Raw genomic sequence first — 15,387 nt, 5'->3', positions numbered from 1 at the left:
CTAACTGCCTGTGCCCTGCTTCTAAGAAAGAAAACCACCTTCACAGCCTCAGGGACTAACTTCAGATTCCAACCTTTGACTTTCATCTCTCTGCTCTCAGGGCTTGGGGTAGTGCCACATCTGGTGGTGGTTTGTGTGAAAGGAAATAATATATATAATAGTTTCCTGTCTGGTCATTGAAAGCTATCCAGGGGCTGGACAGATTTTGTCCCACTCCACTCAGCAGCAGTGTCCTGTCACCAGGACCCCGAGCCCAAGGACTTTACCACTAGTCCAAGCGTTGCTGGGGCCCATTGTGCTGGCCCTTCCTGTTTTCCATCTACAGAAATAGTCAACAAGCTTAGAACAGCAGTGCTGATTATCTTTGACAAGAAGCAAGGTCTAGTAAACACTGACATGTCACCATCTCCTTCTTTTATTCATTTTTGGAGCCAGATTTCCTTTTAGTCTTGAATTAAAAAAAAACACAACAGGTTCTGTGGCACATGCCTGTGAGTCTGAGCTACCAGGAAGGCTGAGGCAGGAGGAATGAAGTTTAATGCCAGCTTGGGTTTAATGGTTTTAATCCCCAGTACCACTGCAGGGCTTAATGGGGCCACTTAGTGACACTCCATCTCAAAGTCTTTAAGAAAGGCTGGAGACAGCTTAGGGGAGGAGCAGCTCTGGGTTCAATCCCCAGGACACACAATAAAAATAGAACGTGAGGAGCTTTAGAATGTATTGGGTAATGACTGGCAGAGAGGTGGGTTTTTTGTTTCTTTGGTGTTTTTGCTGATAAAAAATTTTAAAAATTAATACTTTGGATTGTCCTTTTCTAATTTGGCTTTGGTTCTTGTCCTGTCTTTGCCTAGCTGTCTTACCCTGGAGCTCTTCTCTGTGACTGGTTCACTGCGAAAGTGGCCAGTTTTCTGCCTCCTGCCAGGCAGAGCGCGGGCTTTGTGGTGTTGTTCCTTCACACAGCCAACACACCCTGCTCTGTGGGTCACGGTGAGCCCAATGGTTCCCAAAACAAGGCAAACATTCGGGGAAAACATGCCTTCTGCAGTCACCACTTGGTCCCCTACTGTCAAGGTGCTTTTCTTAAAGACACTAGAAGTACGTGGATACCTCTTTTCAGATTTGCCTTCCATAACCCCAGAAGCCTGTCCATAGTACCACAGGACATTTGCAGGGGGCAGGGGCAGGATCATAGCCTTCTGGCCAAGCACAGCCCCAGCCTGTGTGTGTACAGGGACTTTTATACTTTTAAAGGGATATGGGGCAGAAAACACACAATACAGGACAAGGAATATGTGTCCTGTTAGGTCTGAGAGAAGAGGGAGGAAGAAGAGGGGAAGAGGGGAAAGAGGTCCGTGGAAGGAGTGGAGTGGACGGCCGTGAAAGTAGTGGGTGGTGGTGGCTGCAAAGATAAGAAATATAAAATATAAGTAACCTTTATTTTGGGAATGCAGGGAGAGACTCCCCCTGGCCCCGGGGTGCAGCATCTCTACTGCACCCAGGGCCGGTGGTCTCTCTCTGGAACACACTCTCCCTTTCTTCTTCTTCTCTAACACGTGGAGTGAGGCCCATAAGTAACCTCTGTCTGGGGCGGACCCCAAGGGGCATTAGGGATGCACAGGTATTTCATTGGCACACGCCTGGCGCCAGAAACAGGTTCCCAGGGATGGGGGTATAGGGTTACAGGCAAATCTATAGGGACGGGGGAGGCAGGAGCCCCCTAACTTGGCTTCGGCTTTTCCTGGTTAAAGTGTCCGGTCTGGGCCAGCAACTCTTTCATGTCCCACCAGTTTTGAAACATTTTCCATCTGGCCTTTTGGTAAAACTGTTTGTGGGTTCTAGGCTTAGGCTGTGTCACATGCTCAGGTTTTGAGCGCTGTGTTTCCAGCAGCCTGTGTCTCTGTGAGCTCCAGACATGAGGTCTTCCAGGTCCCACCGGCCGTGTACCAAGGTGAAGCATATTTATTCCAGCTGACTCTCTTCATGAATTGATAGTGCCACTCCCCACATGCTCTTCTGCAGTTTGCAAACCTGGCTTCGTTTTTAATCACCTGGGAGACCCTAAAAACACTGACGCCCAGGCCTTTCCTGCAGAGAGCCTGGCTGCACCCACGCAAGGCCCGGCGTGGCTCCCCTGCGCACTCCTCGAGCGATTCTGCTGTGCAGCAGGCCAGCAGTGCGGCCTGTGTCTCTGGAACATCCCAGCCCATCTTGGCGGGCGGTTCTGATTCACATTTTTCATTAGAAATGCATTCTACCAGTTTTTCTTCAACTTCACGACATCAATGTGGCTTGGGGGAATTTTAACTGAGATGGTTTTCAAATGTGAAGAGCAAATGAAACAGACAACGCAGAGCCCAGTGACACAGAACGTGAAAGATAGGAACTGAGAGGAGCATGCTAAAAACAGAAAGAAAAAAAGATGCTCGGAATTTCAATACACAAATCACTGAGTAGATGTCTTGCTATCTGGGTGTCTATTTTCAAAAGTGCTATTAACATAAACACAGCAGTAATCTGGGCACCATGCTCTTTTTTTCAAAGTTGTTAAGAATTATGTTAGCGTGCAGGTGTTACATGCAGTTACTCAGAATCAGAAAGAAGGCTGATGGGGGTTACAAGATCTCCATCTATTTATCTCTTTGCAACCAACCACGTCCAGCCTGTTTCTTCAATACTTCCTCTTGCTAATGAAGGCACTGGCTGGGGCTGGGCTGGGCTTTCCCATCTGTCATAAGCCTGCAAGATTTGAATGTGCTCTGGTGTCCCTCACTGACCTCAGCAGGTATCCCAGGCTGGAATCTGAGCAGGAATAACAGGTAACAATGGCAGACCTCGGAGCCCTCTCCTTCTGGCTGATTTCCTTTGCTCCCCCTTTACCAATATGGTTTTTTTTTTTTTTTTTTCTCTCTCTCTCTTCTTTTTCTGTTTTTCCAAACCAGCAAGTGCGGAGGCAAGGCACATCAAAGCAGAGATGGGAAGTGAAAGAGCCCTCGTTCTGGACAGATTAGCAAGCAATGTGGCAAAACGAAAGAGCTCAATGCCTCAGAAATTCATTGGTAAGAGCACAGACCTTTCCCCTGCTGCCGCCGGCAGATAGTTTGAATGAGATAACGTAGAGATGCTTGCTGCAGGCCCTGCCTTGCCTAACCTCTGCTAAAGCAAAGCAGTCAGTTTCCATCATGCGCTTTTAGTCTTTGTGGTTCATTTGAGAGTACTAGCAAACAGTAAACAGTATTAACTGAAGACTTCTCAACTGAAGACGGGAGCATTTGGTACCCAGTTTCCTAAATGGAGGCGGTATTCAGAATGCTGTTCCTTCTCCTTGGCTCTGAATGACACGTGTTTACGCAACTCATGTCAGTAAGATGTCCAAGATAGCACTTTTGCCATCTTTTGTAATTATATGTTACAAATTGGTTGTATTACCTTGCTTGAACTTTTTGCTGCTCTAAAACGCGTTGCAGTACCTTCTTGAATTTGAGACTTGCTTTTAAGGGCAAGTAGCTGGGGTGCACAGATTTAAATAACGTGGTTGGATTGAATCATTTGTCTTCTTGAAGTTAATTTTTATGCCATTGATTTTCACATTGTCAAAGACTACAGCAGAATGAGATGACTAAGAAGTCATTATGTTCATTAGAGTGTTAGGACTCCCAAATGGTGAGGATGTTTTGCTGAATTCTCCCAGATGTTTACATGCACGTGACCATGACATTTAAAATAGATTTGTAGTTGGGAACTAGAGAGCTGAGCTGAATGTATCTGTTTTGTTACAAATTAAAAGTTGATGATATTGAACAAAAATAGTTATCACATAAAAATAGGTCTTCTCAATATTTTAGAAAGCTGTCAATACCATTTTCCAAAGCTGCTTGCTGCTACTGATTTCTTACTTCAGTTTTATTTTCTGTTTATTCTTTCCAGTAGCTTTTGTGCAGACATTCCTGCCTGGTTTTTAGATCTGGCTAAATCTGGTTCTGGTCTAATCATATTTTTTACAAGTGCATTCTGTGTGCATTGTAGGGAATACTGAAAGAACCTTTAGAGTCCAAAACTGCCTAATTTGGTTTTACTTATTTTATTCATTTCTTTTTGCTAGATGAAGGCTTTGTGTCCTTCTGACCACTCTAAGAATGAAGGGTGTTGCACTGCAGCTAGGGCATTCCGGCTTAGGGAGCGTCCCCACCCTTACCCTCCTAGCTGGGCAGTGCCAGGGGCGTGAGGTGACTTCCTCATGGAGGATGAGCACAGGCTCCCGATAGCGATCAGAGGCATCATCTTAAGATGCTGCCTGTGTGCCTTTTACTTATGTGAAAGGCTCCGACTGGATATGAAAGGAAGCCTGCACTATTGCTTTACGCCATCAGAGTACTGTACTTTGGGGGAAGTTCTGATTCTAGAAATGGCTGGAGCCGGTCTGGGAGCGTTGGGAAGACAGGCGAGGGAAGTGTCTGAAGGGTTTAACTCCAGCCCGGTTGGGCCAAGGCACTTCCATCTGCAACGACTAAAACTTGAGAGTGCAGACCCGGTTCTCAGAGCTGCTCTAAACCTGTAGTCACTGTCGTAAGTCACTGTGGTGCTTTCACGGGTGAAAATATGTCCAAAGGCTTTGCCTGCATGGGTGCATATGGCTGTTCGTCACCTCGGTGACCGCCCATGCATTTGTTGCCGTAGTGTCTCCTACGCCCCACATTCAGCAGAGACGCTGACCTCCAGCCTTGCACATCTACTGAGCCACAGTGTTCAGGGTGAGCACTTGACATGAGCAGAGGTAGCAGCTTCAGGGTTAAAGGCCCAGAATAAGTGAGGCCTCCTCTCTCCTCTTGGTACTTTGTGATACTGAGTGGTGCTGACCACCGGAGCACAGGTCCAAAGACCCAGGTTCCGCTCCTGCTCCCATTTCTTCTCACCTGTGTGTGTGTAGACAGCCCTGGTCACCTCCCAGACCTCTGCACACTCATCTATGTAGTGAGGGGCTCAGTGGGAGCCGCAGTGACTGGGAAGGGCTGTCCCAGCCACAGCCACTCGGTGACAGAAGTCAGAAGAGAAACCTAAGGCGCCAAAGTATGAATGCATTTTGTGTTCCAGGGCCATACGCATAACTTCAGTAACGTTTCTCAAGGCTTGGGAGATGGGGCATTTATGTCACCCCTGTCCTGTGTTTTACAGTGGCTGTTTTTGTTTAGTTTCTCATGTTCAGGGGCCTGGGGGTTGACTGAGGGCCTGTTGGTCAAGTGCTCTACCGCTGGGCTGAGCTGCATTCCCAGTCCTTTAGATTGTTTAGGAAGAAGATACTACTAAATCTGAGAATCTATAAAACGATATTGCATCTGTTCACCATTTCTGGCTTTCTCTTGGGGCAGCCCTCTTCCTTCCCCGAGTGTCCACTCCCGCCTCACGCCCACGGCTCAGAGCTCCCGGCACCCCCCACCCCCAAACCTTAAAGCTTTGTTTGTCTCCCTGGGTCACTGAACCCAGCCATCCTGCCGTCAAGGGGAAGTAGAGACCAGCGGTGCGCAGGCACCTAAGGCTGGTGCTGTCTCTCCTCCCTCTGCCTGTCCCCTCCTTGTCTGTCGCCTGTCTTTCCCCTCCCGGCACCATTTTCTAAAAAGGCTCAGCAGCCAGGGAAGTGGCACTGGATGAGATATGAAGAAAGAGTGAGTCACTCCTGACCAGGGTTGGCTTCCCTGACCTCCTGAGCTGAGGGGAGGGAGTGGCTGCAGGTGACTCCAGGAGGGAGCTGAGCAGGGAGGACAGACATGGGTACATCTGCAGACTGTTTGCAAGTCACAGTAAAACTGCCCCAGGCAGAGGAAGATAATTCTTCAGAGAAACTTTGTATTGTTTTGCGTCAGTGAGGAATCTGTGGATGTGCGTCCCCAGCATGTGTACGGCATCCAGACAATTTAGATCTTTCCAGAAGGCACACAGAATTGTCACCACCCCGGCCATCTTGGGCATTGCCCTTTTCCGCGTCTGCTGTCTGGCTGAGCCTCAACTTAGACCTCCACCCTCTGCCTGGCTCAAGACAAAGGCCATTTTCCTGCCCAGAGGGAGGACAGGGGTGAGCATGGGCCTGAATTTTCTCCTTCCTGGTTTTTCATTCCAAAACAGACACCTGATTCAGCGCAACATTTTCATCATAGCACCTTCTTGTTTTTTAAAAGCTTGTGCGTTACTTTATCATAGGTTTTCATGTTAAAAAGAGCATGAAAAAGGATCTCCTTCACCCACAGCAAACAGTTGGTGAGGTTTTGACACTTGAGCAAACACCACCGCTTCTCCTGTGAAGGGCAAATGGGAAGTCACCTGCTTTGGTTAACAGAGCAACAGGAAGTGGCTCGAGGACTAAGAGCGGAGAGTGTCTTCTCCCACCCCTCCAGGGGCTCCACGGCCAACCCAGCAAGAAGCCCAGCCTCATGGCATTTCAGGGATCTCAGGAACCCCCAGGGCCAAAGAGCTGAGGCTCAGCAGGTGGTCACAGCAGGGCCACACCGACAGCCCCAGGCCTGCTTCCCAGGTCATGTGTGCCCTGGGGGCTCAGCACTGCTGCTGGGAGTTTGGTTGCTTTGCTGAAAGCCTGGAAGGGAAGCCGCAGAGGAAGCAGTCACTCTGTCCCAAGGATGTGTCTCCTGGAGAAAAGGACAGTCCTCAGTCTGTCCCTCAGAACAGGGGACAAACAGCGCCTCAGTGTCCCACAGAGCATAGAAGCTTCTGCAGCAGCTGCAAAATGCGGTCTCCCACTGCCGCCCCCCTTCCTGCCGTGTCTGTGTGTCTGTTGTCTCCTCCCGCAAGTGGCCTCTGCAAGCTCAGTTTCACTGAGGGGGAGGCCTGGGCCTCCGCCATCCCCACCGCTGCAGTTCTCCTACTTACTGCTCTTTTCTGGATGTGCGCTTGCAGTAGGGGAAGCACGGTGCAGGTGGGAAATCATAAGAAATAGCAACAGACGTATTCAGGTGGCTTGAGAAACTTACAGACTTCAGGAAAGCCTGTTTCCCATTCTCATCACGGATTTGTGTTATTTTTCCAAAGTTCAATTCATTTTTCCTCCCTCTCCCAAAAAAGTTCTCTAGGGCTCCCCAGTGGAATAAAATTGAAACTGCTACTCAGCCCAGCCCTTCTGAGCATTCCACACTCTGTCTGCTTGGTTTCTCCGCCCGCATCACTGCAGCCGGCTTCCCTGTCCACTCTTCATCCTTCCTCACTTCTGCACCATGGTTATTCCAGACCCTCAGTCTAATGCCCTCCCACCCAGCCCTGAAAGTACACGATGGCTGTGTGCCCTGCCCTCCCTCTGCTCCTCTGTGCTCTGGGCACCTGTAAGAGCCTGCTCCTTGCTACAGACAAAACCATCTCCATCTCCCTCAGCATCACCTCTGACTGCAAGCAGACCTCACCGAGCATGGCCTGACATTTGCCGTTACAGGCAACATGTCTGAAGAGTGGCCCACGGTCTCCCCTTCCACCCTCTCGGCTGTTCCGTATGGGCAGCATCCAGCATGCTGACCTGATGAAACGGTGTTAAATGCTTTGTCCCCGTCAGACTGCAGTTAAGTGTGCATTCCTCGGAGCACAGGAGGGGCGCTGAGCAAATGGTAAAGATCACAGCAGTAAATATACCGTCCCTGAGTGCGCACCTGCGCCAGGTTCTCTGTCAGGCACTTCATAGAAGTCACAGCCTGTGTGCTTCATAAATACTTCTGGCCATCGGGCATGGTGGCACACACCTGTCATCCCCGCACTCAGGAGGCTGAGTCAGGAGGATCCTTGTGAGTTCCAGGCCACCCTGGGCTACAGAGTGAGTTCAAGGCCACCTTCATAGTGAGATCCTGTCTCAAAAAGACAAAAAACAAAACAAAATGAAAACACCCTGCTCATCAGAAGCTGCAGCCTTCACCTATTATCCTACCTGCTAGGGAGACTGAGGCAGAGAATCATAGGTTAGAGGCCAACCTGGGCAACATAGTGAAAGGCTGTCTCAGAATAAAGGGTTAGAGGTATAGATCCGTGGTAGAGCACTTGCCTAGTACGTGTGAAGCCCCTGGAACCACACACATGTGCGCTTGCATGCATGTTTGCGTGCACACACACACCTTAAATGCATTTGGAGGAGAAAACACAGGCTTGCTGCTACTAAGTGCCCTCCACCCCTGTCATGCAGAGTATCTGGTCACCGTCAGTGGGGGGCTGGGCTGCCACAGGCAAAAAAGCCTCCAGAATCGGCCAGCAGCTGTGAGTCAGGCGGGCTCTGGGACTGAACACCCTACTTCTCCAGTCCCCAGCAGGCAGCTGACCTGACTGGGGACAGGGGACCTGCCTGTGAGCCTTGGGCTCCTCACCCAACTCAGATAAAAATCCATCCCGAGGTGCAGCCCCTGATAAAGTGAAATGGGAGCACAGCACGAGGATGTTTGGCCTCACTAAAAAGTGGCTGTGGTCAGTATTCTGCAGACATGTCTCCCTGGGCTGCGAGGCTGAGGCCCCAGCGGTCAGTGAATCAGGTGGTAGAGCGTGAGCCCTGCCCTGAAAAGAGGCCTGGGTCTGCTTCTGCCCTTGTGGGTCATTGTTAAAACCAGCAACCACCTGCGCCCCCCACATGGCGTGGGTCCAGGGCAGGCAGGCTCTCGGGTTAGCTACCAAACTCGGACGAGAGAGACACGCAGCACAGCACAGCCCAGTCAGGTGGCCCCGTTCCTACACTTAGAGCTTGCTGTGGCCATTTGAGTTTTCTCTGGAAGGAAACCACTGCTCAGCCTGTGTCATGAATCACTCAGAGGCGTCGTGTGACTTTAAGTCTGAGCCGGACCCAAGGCTCCCGGGAGCTTGGGAGCAGTTACGGGCTTGTGGTTTGACTCACCATCTTTATGAGTGTGCTACTGAAGAAACGTGAGCTGTTGGCTTTTCGTTACTGTAGCTGACTCCCTTGAGTTTCATACACACTGAGTCATCGGGTCTACAGGTGACTGATAATCATCTCCACCACTCGAGTTACCGTAACGTGGCAACGGGGACCCAAGTCTGGGTCCGAGCTCCCCACTCCTGACAGTGCACGCTGGGCCATCCTGGCCACAGGGCCCCACGCATGTTCCCACTCATCTCCTTCCCACTCGAGCACTGCGTGCTGTTCTCTGACACAGGCTGTGGGAGGCTTAGGGTGGGCGACTAGGGGACAGAGTGAGGGCAGAGGTCATGGTGTGCCCACCCCACCTGCCACCTCCAGGCCTCTCTCATGTGAAAGCAGGGGGAATGGTGACACAGGGAGGTCTTCAGTAACCTTGACAGGGCCAGAAAACCCAGTTCCATCACCAGAGCTGCTTGTTCATTGCCCCTGTGTCACTTCCAGGCCTTGGCCTCAGCTGGCATTCATGTCTTCAGTGTCCTGCAGGCAGTGTCATCAAAGACATGTGCAGCTGGGAGTGAAAACAAGGGCCACTGACATCTGGTCAAGGCCTGATGCCCTGGCACATCCCCTCAAACTGCCAAGAGAAGCCGTCGTCTTCCTGCTCTCAGGTCTCGAAGCTGTTGGGTTGGCCCGAAGTGATAGTGACCTGACAGAGCCACCGGAGTAGACGAGACCGAGACCGTGCTCTGGCCTCTCCAGCTTAACATCCGGCCCTGTTACCCCCTGCTGCTGCCCTCTCACTGGGCCCCGCTAGGGACCCCGCCATCGCCTGCTGTTTGTTCAGACCCAAATCCCAGGGCTGGTCATTCTGGACGTGTTGCTGTTATTTTTGTTTCAGTGTTTCCAAAAACGTGATGTGGACTGCCACGCGGCAACAGGACATTTAAAACCTTTGATCCACCTGCCAAGAAAGTCGTTTTCTCTTTAGTTTTCTTTTAGTCTCCAGGTACATGGACAGTACTACTGAGAAAGACAGAGGCTGAGTGTGATGCTAGTGTCTCATGCTCGGCCCTCTCTGTGCCTGACTGCGAGAGGGGCTGGGATCCCCATGACCCCGTAGTGGTATCAGATCAAAATGCAGTGAGGGGCCTCATTTCGTGGCCTTTATTTTGCATAATCACCTTCTACTTGTGGCAAGTGATTCTAGTTTTCCATTTATGTTAGCGATATAGAATTTCCTTTAAAGTTTTCATTTTAGAAAAAAGAAAATGTGAGCTGATTCAAACAAATAATGAAAGAAAAAAACACCCTGGTGTTAACCAAGTGTCTTCTCCATGCTGGGCACAGCTCTGAGCACAGTCCAGTGGCCCCACAAGATCACCGCAGTCACTGTGACCACTTCATATGTAGTCACGCCACTGGGAACCATCAGAACCAAACCCAGTCTGGGCGGCACTAGACCTCGTTCTCTCAGCCATCACATGGCCCCCGTAGATGGACACTGCAGACACAAAAGGAAAGCGAAGTCTGAGAAACACTTTATCTCATATTCCTTGGTGTTGCCAGGTGTAAGGTGCGTGCCTATAATCGTAGCAATTGGGCGGCTGAGGCACAAGGATCTTCACCAGGTCACCCGAACTACTAGCGAGATCCTGCTTCAAAAAACAAACACAGGTCTTGGGGTACCTTGAATCAGACTCTTTTACTCTTTCCTGTGCCTGTGATGTGCAGTACCAGCTCTCCGCCTTCATTTTTGCTCCCCTCTCAACTAAGACCCCTTTCTTACCTCTTGGACAATCTAAATTCTACCTGTTTTTCAAGAACCGTCTCAAAATTTGTTTCCAAGAATGCTTCCCTCCCCCAATCCTCCCAAAGGCTTTGCATTCCCTTAATGTATGGATATTCTGTTTATATACCAGGTGGGGTGGTACATACTCATAATCCCAGCAGCCTGGGAGTCAGGAGGATAAGTTCCAGCCCAACCTGGACCATTTGGCAATGTCCTGTCTTTAAATAAAAAATAAAAGACTGGGATTGGCTCCAAGCTGAGGCCTTGGCTTCAGTGCCCAGTCCTGGGGAGATAAGATTTACCAACATATCATTGGTACCTAACAGCCTCATACTCACCCAGGTGGTACTTAGGGCCCTTTCTGCAGGAGACATACTTGTCCCCTGCTTAAATGTCTCTCACATGACATTTAGAATGAAATCAAAAGCCTCCAGAGAGCAAGACATCCCTTCACAACATTTAACCTGTAATTCTTCTCCAGTTCCATGTGAGCAAGTCTTGCTTCTTCCTGCTGGGCTGGAGACGCCTCAGAAACAGAAACTGCTTCTCCTGGTATCTTCTGTCTTCCCTGACCCACCCTCTGTATGCAGCACCGAATTCTGGCAGCCAGCAACCTGGCCCACAGCCTAGGCTGCAGAGTGACCTTCACCTCACCTCCAACCCTAACTGCGACCCACACTCTGGCCCGGTCTCCGTCTCCCTCCCTCACTCTCTCGTGACACAGAGCACCCACACACTCTGCCATGGCTGGCCCTGTCACAGAATCTGTCAGCAGTTAACTGGAGCAGTGACAGAAGGTGACCATGAGTAAATGTCATGGGTTAGGTGTGAGATAGACCTTAAGGAGCCCACACGGCTGGGGTGTGCCTAGCTGCCCAGGCTGCCGCTGAGTGTCCCCACCCACTCCAAAACTTCCATAAACTCCACCACCACCACCACCACCTGATAACAAAGGAAGGAACAAGCAGAAAAGGGCTCTGGCGTTCTGGTGGCTTCTGTTTCTCTCTGCCTCCTTTCTCCTGCACCCTGCACCTCCTGGCCTGCCCTTTGCCTGCAGGCTTTGGCAGCAGTGTCCCTGAGGCCATGTGGGGCCTGAGCAGTGGTAGCTTCTGCTTCCTCACTTTCCAGGGTTCTGGAAAAGCAACCCATGCACTCTGCTTGATGCCGTCACCTTGTAACCCTCCTCCTCGATTGTTCCAGGTGAGAAGCGTCACTGCTTTGACGTAACCTATAACTCCAGCTACCTGTATGAGAAGGACAGCGAGATGATGCAGACCCGCATGATGGACCAGGCCATTAATAATGCCATCGGTTACCTTGGCGCCGAGGCCCTGCGCCCCCTGGTCCAGACACCACCCGTGCCCCCGTCCTCTGAAATGGTTCCAGTCATCAGCAGCATGTACCCCATAGCCCTCACCCGGGCTGAGGTGCCCAACGGTACCCCCCAGGAGCTAGACAAGAAGAGCATCCCCCTGCCAGAGAAGAGCCTGTCTTCCGAAAGAGGCCTCTCCCCCAACAACAGTGGCCACGACTCCACAGACACTGACAGCAACCATGAAGAGCGCCAGAACCCTCTCTACCAGCAGAACCACGTGCTCCTGCCCCGGGCCCGCAACGGGGTGCCACTCTTGAAGGAGGCGCCCCGTGCCTACGAACTCCTCAAGCCCCCGCCACTCTGCCCGAGAGACTCGGTTAAGGTGATCACCAAAGACGGGGAGGTGACCGACGTGTTCCGCTGTGACCACTGCCGCGTGCTTTTCCTAGATTACGTGATGTTCACCATCCACATGGGCTGTCACGGCTTCCGCGACCCCTTCGAGTGCAACATGTGTGGGTACCGGAGCCAAGACCGGTACGAGTTCTCTTCACACATAGCCAGGGGCGAGCACAGAGCCACGCTCAAGTAGAGCAGCCCATAGAAACTATACCCTCGTCGATTGCTTTCAAGTCCACGAGGCTTCCCGTGCCAGGCTCAGTAAGCAGAGAAACAATGCCTGAGCAGAAACGGTTGGTTGCTACTTGTGGGATACCTTTGTTTTCCCACTAGTTGAATTTTATGGAATTTAAAAGACCAAAGAAGTCTTTAGTTACTCTTTCTTTCTTTTCTTTTCTTTCTTTCTTTTATTTTTTATTTTTATTTTTATTTTTTATTTTTTTTGAGACAAGATCTCACTGTGTAGTCAGACTGGTCTCAAACTCACAGCAGTCCTCCTGCCTCAGCCTCCTGAGTGCTGGGAGTACTGGTGTGCACTGCCACGCCTGGCTTAGACCTTACTCTTGGCAGCAGTAGAAGTGAAGCAGCTTTCCAGTGTAGCACCATGAGAATTTTTTTTTTTTTTTTCTACTGGGAATTGAACCCAAAGCCTCCATGCAGAACCACACCCCGGCCCTGTAAATCTTTTTTCTTTTGAGACAGTCTTGCCGAATCGCCAAGCTGGCCTCCCTAGACGAGAGCCTGAGGGACTCCTGCCTCAGTCTGTCCCAGTGTTGGGGTCACAGGCATGCATCGGGACGCTCAGCAGCACTCGTCTTTAACCTGCAGTGTTTCCGGGTTCCCTTGGTGTACGGGAGCACAGGCCTGCACCTGCATGCTAGGCGGCGCCTTTCTGAGGCTGCGTGGGTCCTACGCCTGGATCCTCAGAGAAGCAGCAGCCCCAGGTACCGGCGACCGGCTCCCTTCCGTACCCAGCTCACGGCTCTGGGGCTTCCACGCACACCACGCATCCAGTCCTTGGGCTTCCCTTCTCCTCCCTCCCCTTCTCGTCCCCTCCGCACACGAGGAAGTCTGCAGTCCGCCCTGAAAGCAGTGTCTGCGCCACTCCTGTCACACAAAGCCAGGGAGTCCCGGGACGCCGCGGCAGGCGGGGAGCCCCGTCCCTGGTGGGCGTCGTGCGGTCTTCATCCTGCTGGATTTGGACTGGGGAGACAGAAGGAGCCCACTTCCCTCTGCGGGAGCGTGGCTGTCTCCGCTGGCTGCTTCTGCGTCCGGAACACCAGCGACCCAGCAGCCGGGCTGCTTTGTGGGACGGAGCTCCCGAGGGGCACCTGTCACTGGGTCGCGCTCAGGGCAGCGGGCAGAACTGTGGCTGCCGGCCCTGCTGGCCCGGGTTGTCCGGCCCCCTGCGGGGCGCCTGGACTGCAAAAGGCAGGCTGACTTAGGGTCGCCCGTCCCCCAGGAGCTCGAGTTTCAGGGTGCACCTCACCGACCCAAAGCAGAGCCCCCGAGTGAGGAGGGGGTAGGCCGGCGCCCTGCTCCGTCGTCTGTCCGAACGCCGGTGGTCGCCAGTTTGCGCTCGGGACTGTGAGCGGAAGAGGCAGCCGCGGGGCGGAGCTGTGGTGGCAAAACTATCATGCCTGTTCCAGGAAGACTTTTGCTCCTCTTTCAGACAGCGCTTTGAAGTGTGCCGCTTTCTTTACCTGCAACCCAGTAGGATGTGTAATCACGACAGTGTGTTTTCAATAAATTGGACAGAACCCTCACAGGTGACGCGTGGGCGGACCACGGCTCCTGCAGCCAGGCGGCGCAGCTGGGCCTGGCGGCTCGCTTTCCGGGGAGCGCCGGAGGCACACAGTACGCTTGACCAGGGCGGCTGTAGCGGAGCTTGGGAGGCCAGGGCGCTGTCGTGTGCCCGGCCCAGCTCGGTTCCCCTCCTTGGGGGCTGTGCATGCGCCTGTTTCTGCCCCGTGGGGCAGACGCTGGGACGCCCTCCTGCTCGCTGGTGTGAGAGGTGGGCCCAGCATCCGGACACAGCACCAGGTGTCTCCTGCGACAGCAGCCAGGCACTTTTCTAACGGAGCGTGCACACCCCGAGGCATCGCGAGACCCGCAAGGGATGCAGGGGCTGCAGTCACAAGGAGGCGGCAAGCATAGGCTGCCACCTTAGCTTAAGGGATTAGAGACCCGCGGCAGAACCAGCGCTACCTTACAGCTTCGCCTCCTCCAGGGTGGCAGGCACACCAAGGTGAACGGGAGGTGAAGGGCCCGACAGGGACACATGCATGCGCTCCAGGCCAGGGCGGGCAGAGGGGCAGCCCCATGGGTAGGTCCTCCTCTGCAAGGAAGCGTGAGCTTGCACATGCCCCTCTGTGTACGGGGTCTCACCGTGTCCCTAGGCTGGCCTCCTGCCTGGTGCTCCTCCTGCCTCAGCCTCCCTCATTTTGAGCAGAGCTCCTGCACTGCCGGAACGCTGCTGAAAGCGGTCGGGCCTCGCCGACCTCCTCCTCAGTACTAATGGGCACCGAGCTGTGGGGAAGCTCCGTGACAGGTCCCAAATCCAGCCCCGCAGCGGGCGCCCAAAAGCCTGCTTGCTCATTGCTTTGCCACTAAGTAGTGGGTAAGCATGACTGAAGACCCGAACCCCTAAAACTAGCTTTCCAGGCCCTGAGATGCTTCGAGTTAGGCTTCAGGAGTCCTTTCGGGTTTAAATGTCTATGTGATCGCACAGCAACATTTTCTAAACCTTGAGTGTTCGGCTGTGAAGCAGAAGCGTCTCCACATGAGAACGCTTCACATGTCTTTGGTGTGAAAATGTTGGTGTATTAAGCTTTTCCTTTAACCACTGAGTTGTGGGGAAGAACAAAAAACAGGAAGGCATTTTGATCTTGCCCAAAGTACATGCACACATTGGCACCTGCAGCTGCTTGCCAGCCCCCACCCCTTTTATTTTAAGATGGGGTCCCGCTATGCAGTTCAGGCTGTTCTTGAGCTCATTTTGTAGCCCAGGATGGTCAAACTTACAGTGATCCTCCTTCCTCA

At 52.3% G+C, this 15,387-nt stretch overlaps 1 protein-coding gene across 4 annotated transcripts in view; it reads left to right on the top strand.

Annotated features, from left to right (window-relative positions):
• Ikzf3 (IKAROS family zinc finger 3) overlaps positions 1-14,111 on the top strand; it is an 85,405-nt gene extending 71,294 nt beyond the window's left edge. For 2 of the 4 annotated variants that reach the window (XM_063251492.1, XM_063251490.1), the window contains exons 7-8: positions 2,940-3,056; positions 11,832-14,111. In XM_063251492.1, coding sequence (XP_063107562.1) covers positions 2,940-3,056; positions 11,832-12,538 — 824 coding nt within the window. In that variant the 3' untranslated portion in view covers positions 12,539-14,111. Of the gene's footprint in view, positions 1-1,123; positions 2,817-2,939; positions 3,057-11,831 lie in introns of those variants that run through there. The other 2 variants (XM_013149614.2, XM_063251493.1) reach the window with 2 other exon arrangements.
• The last annotated feature ends 1,276 nt before the right edge of the window (positions 14,112-15,387 follow it).

The sequence above is a fragment of the Cavia porcellus genome, unplaced genomic scaffold (assembly GCF_034190915.1).
Source record: "Cavia porcellus strain 051 isolate PalLab524CR breed Dunkin Hartley unplaced genomic scaffold, mCavPor4.1 scaffold_6, whole genome shotgun sequence".
NCBI lineage: Eukaryota > Metazoa > Chordata > Mammalia > Rodentia > Caviidae > Cavia > Cavia porcellus.
The sequence above is the reverse complement of the archived record's forward strand: the minus strand, read 5'-3'. Positions and strand labels throughout refer to the sequence as shown.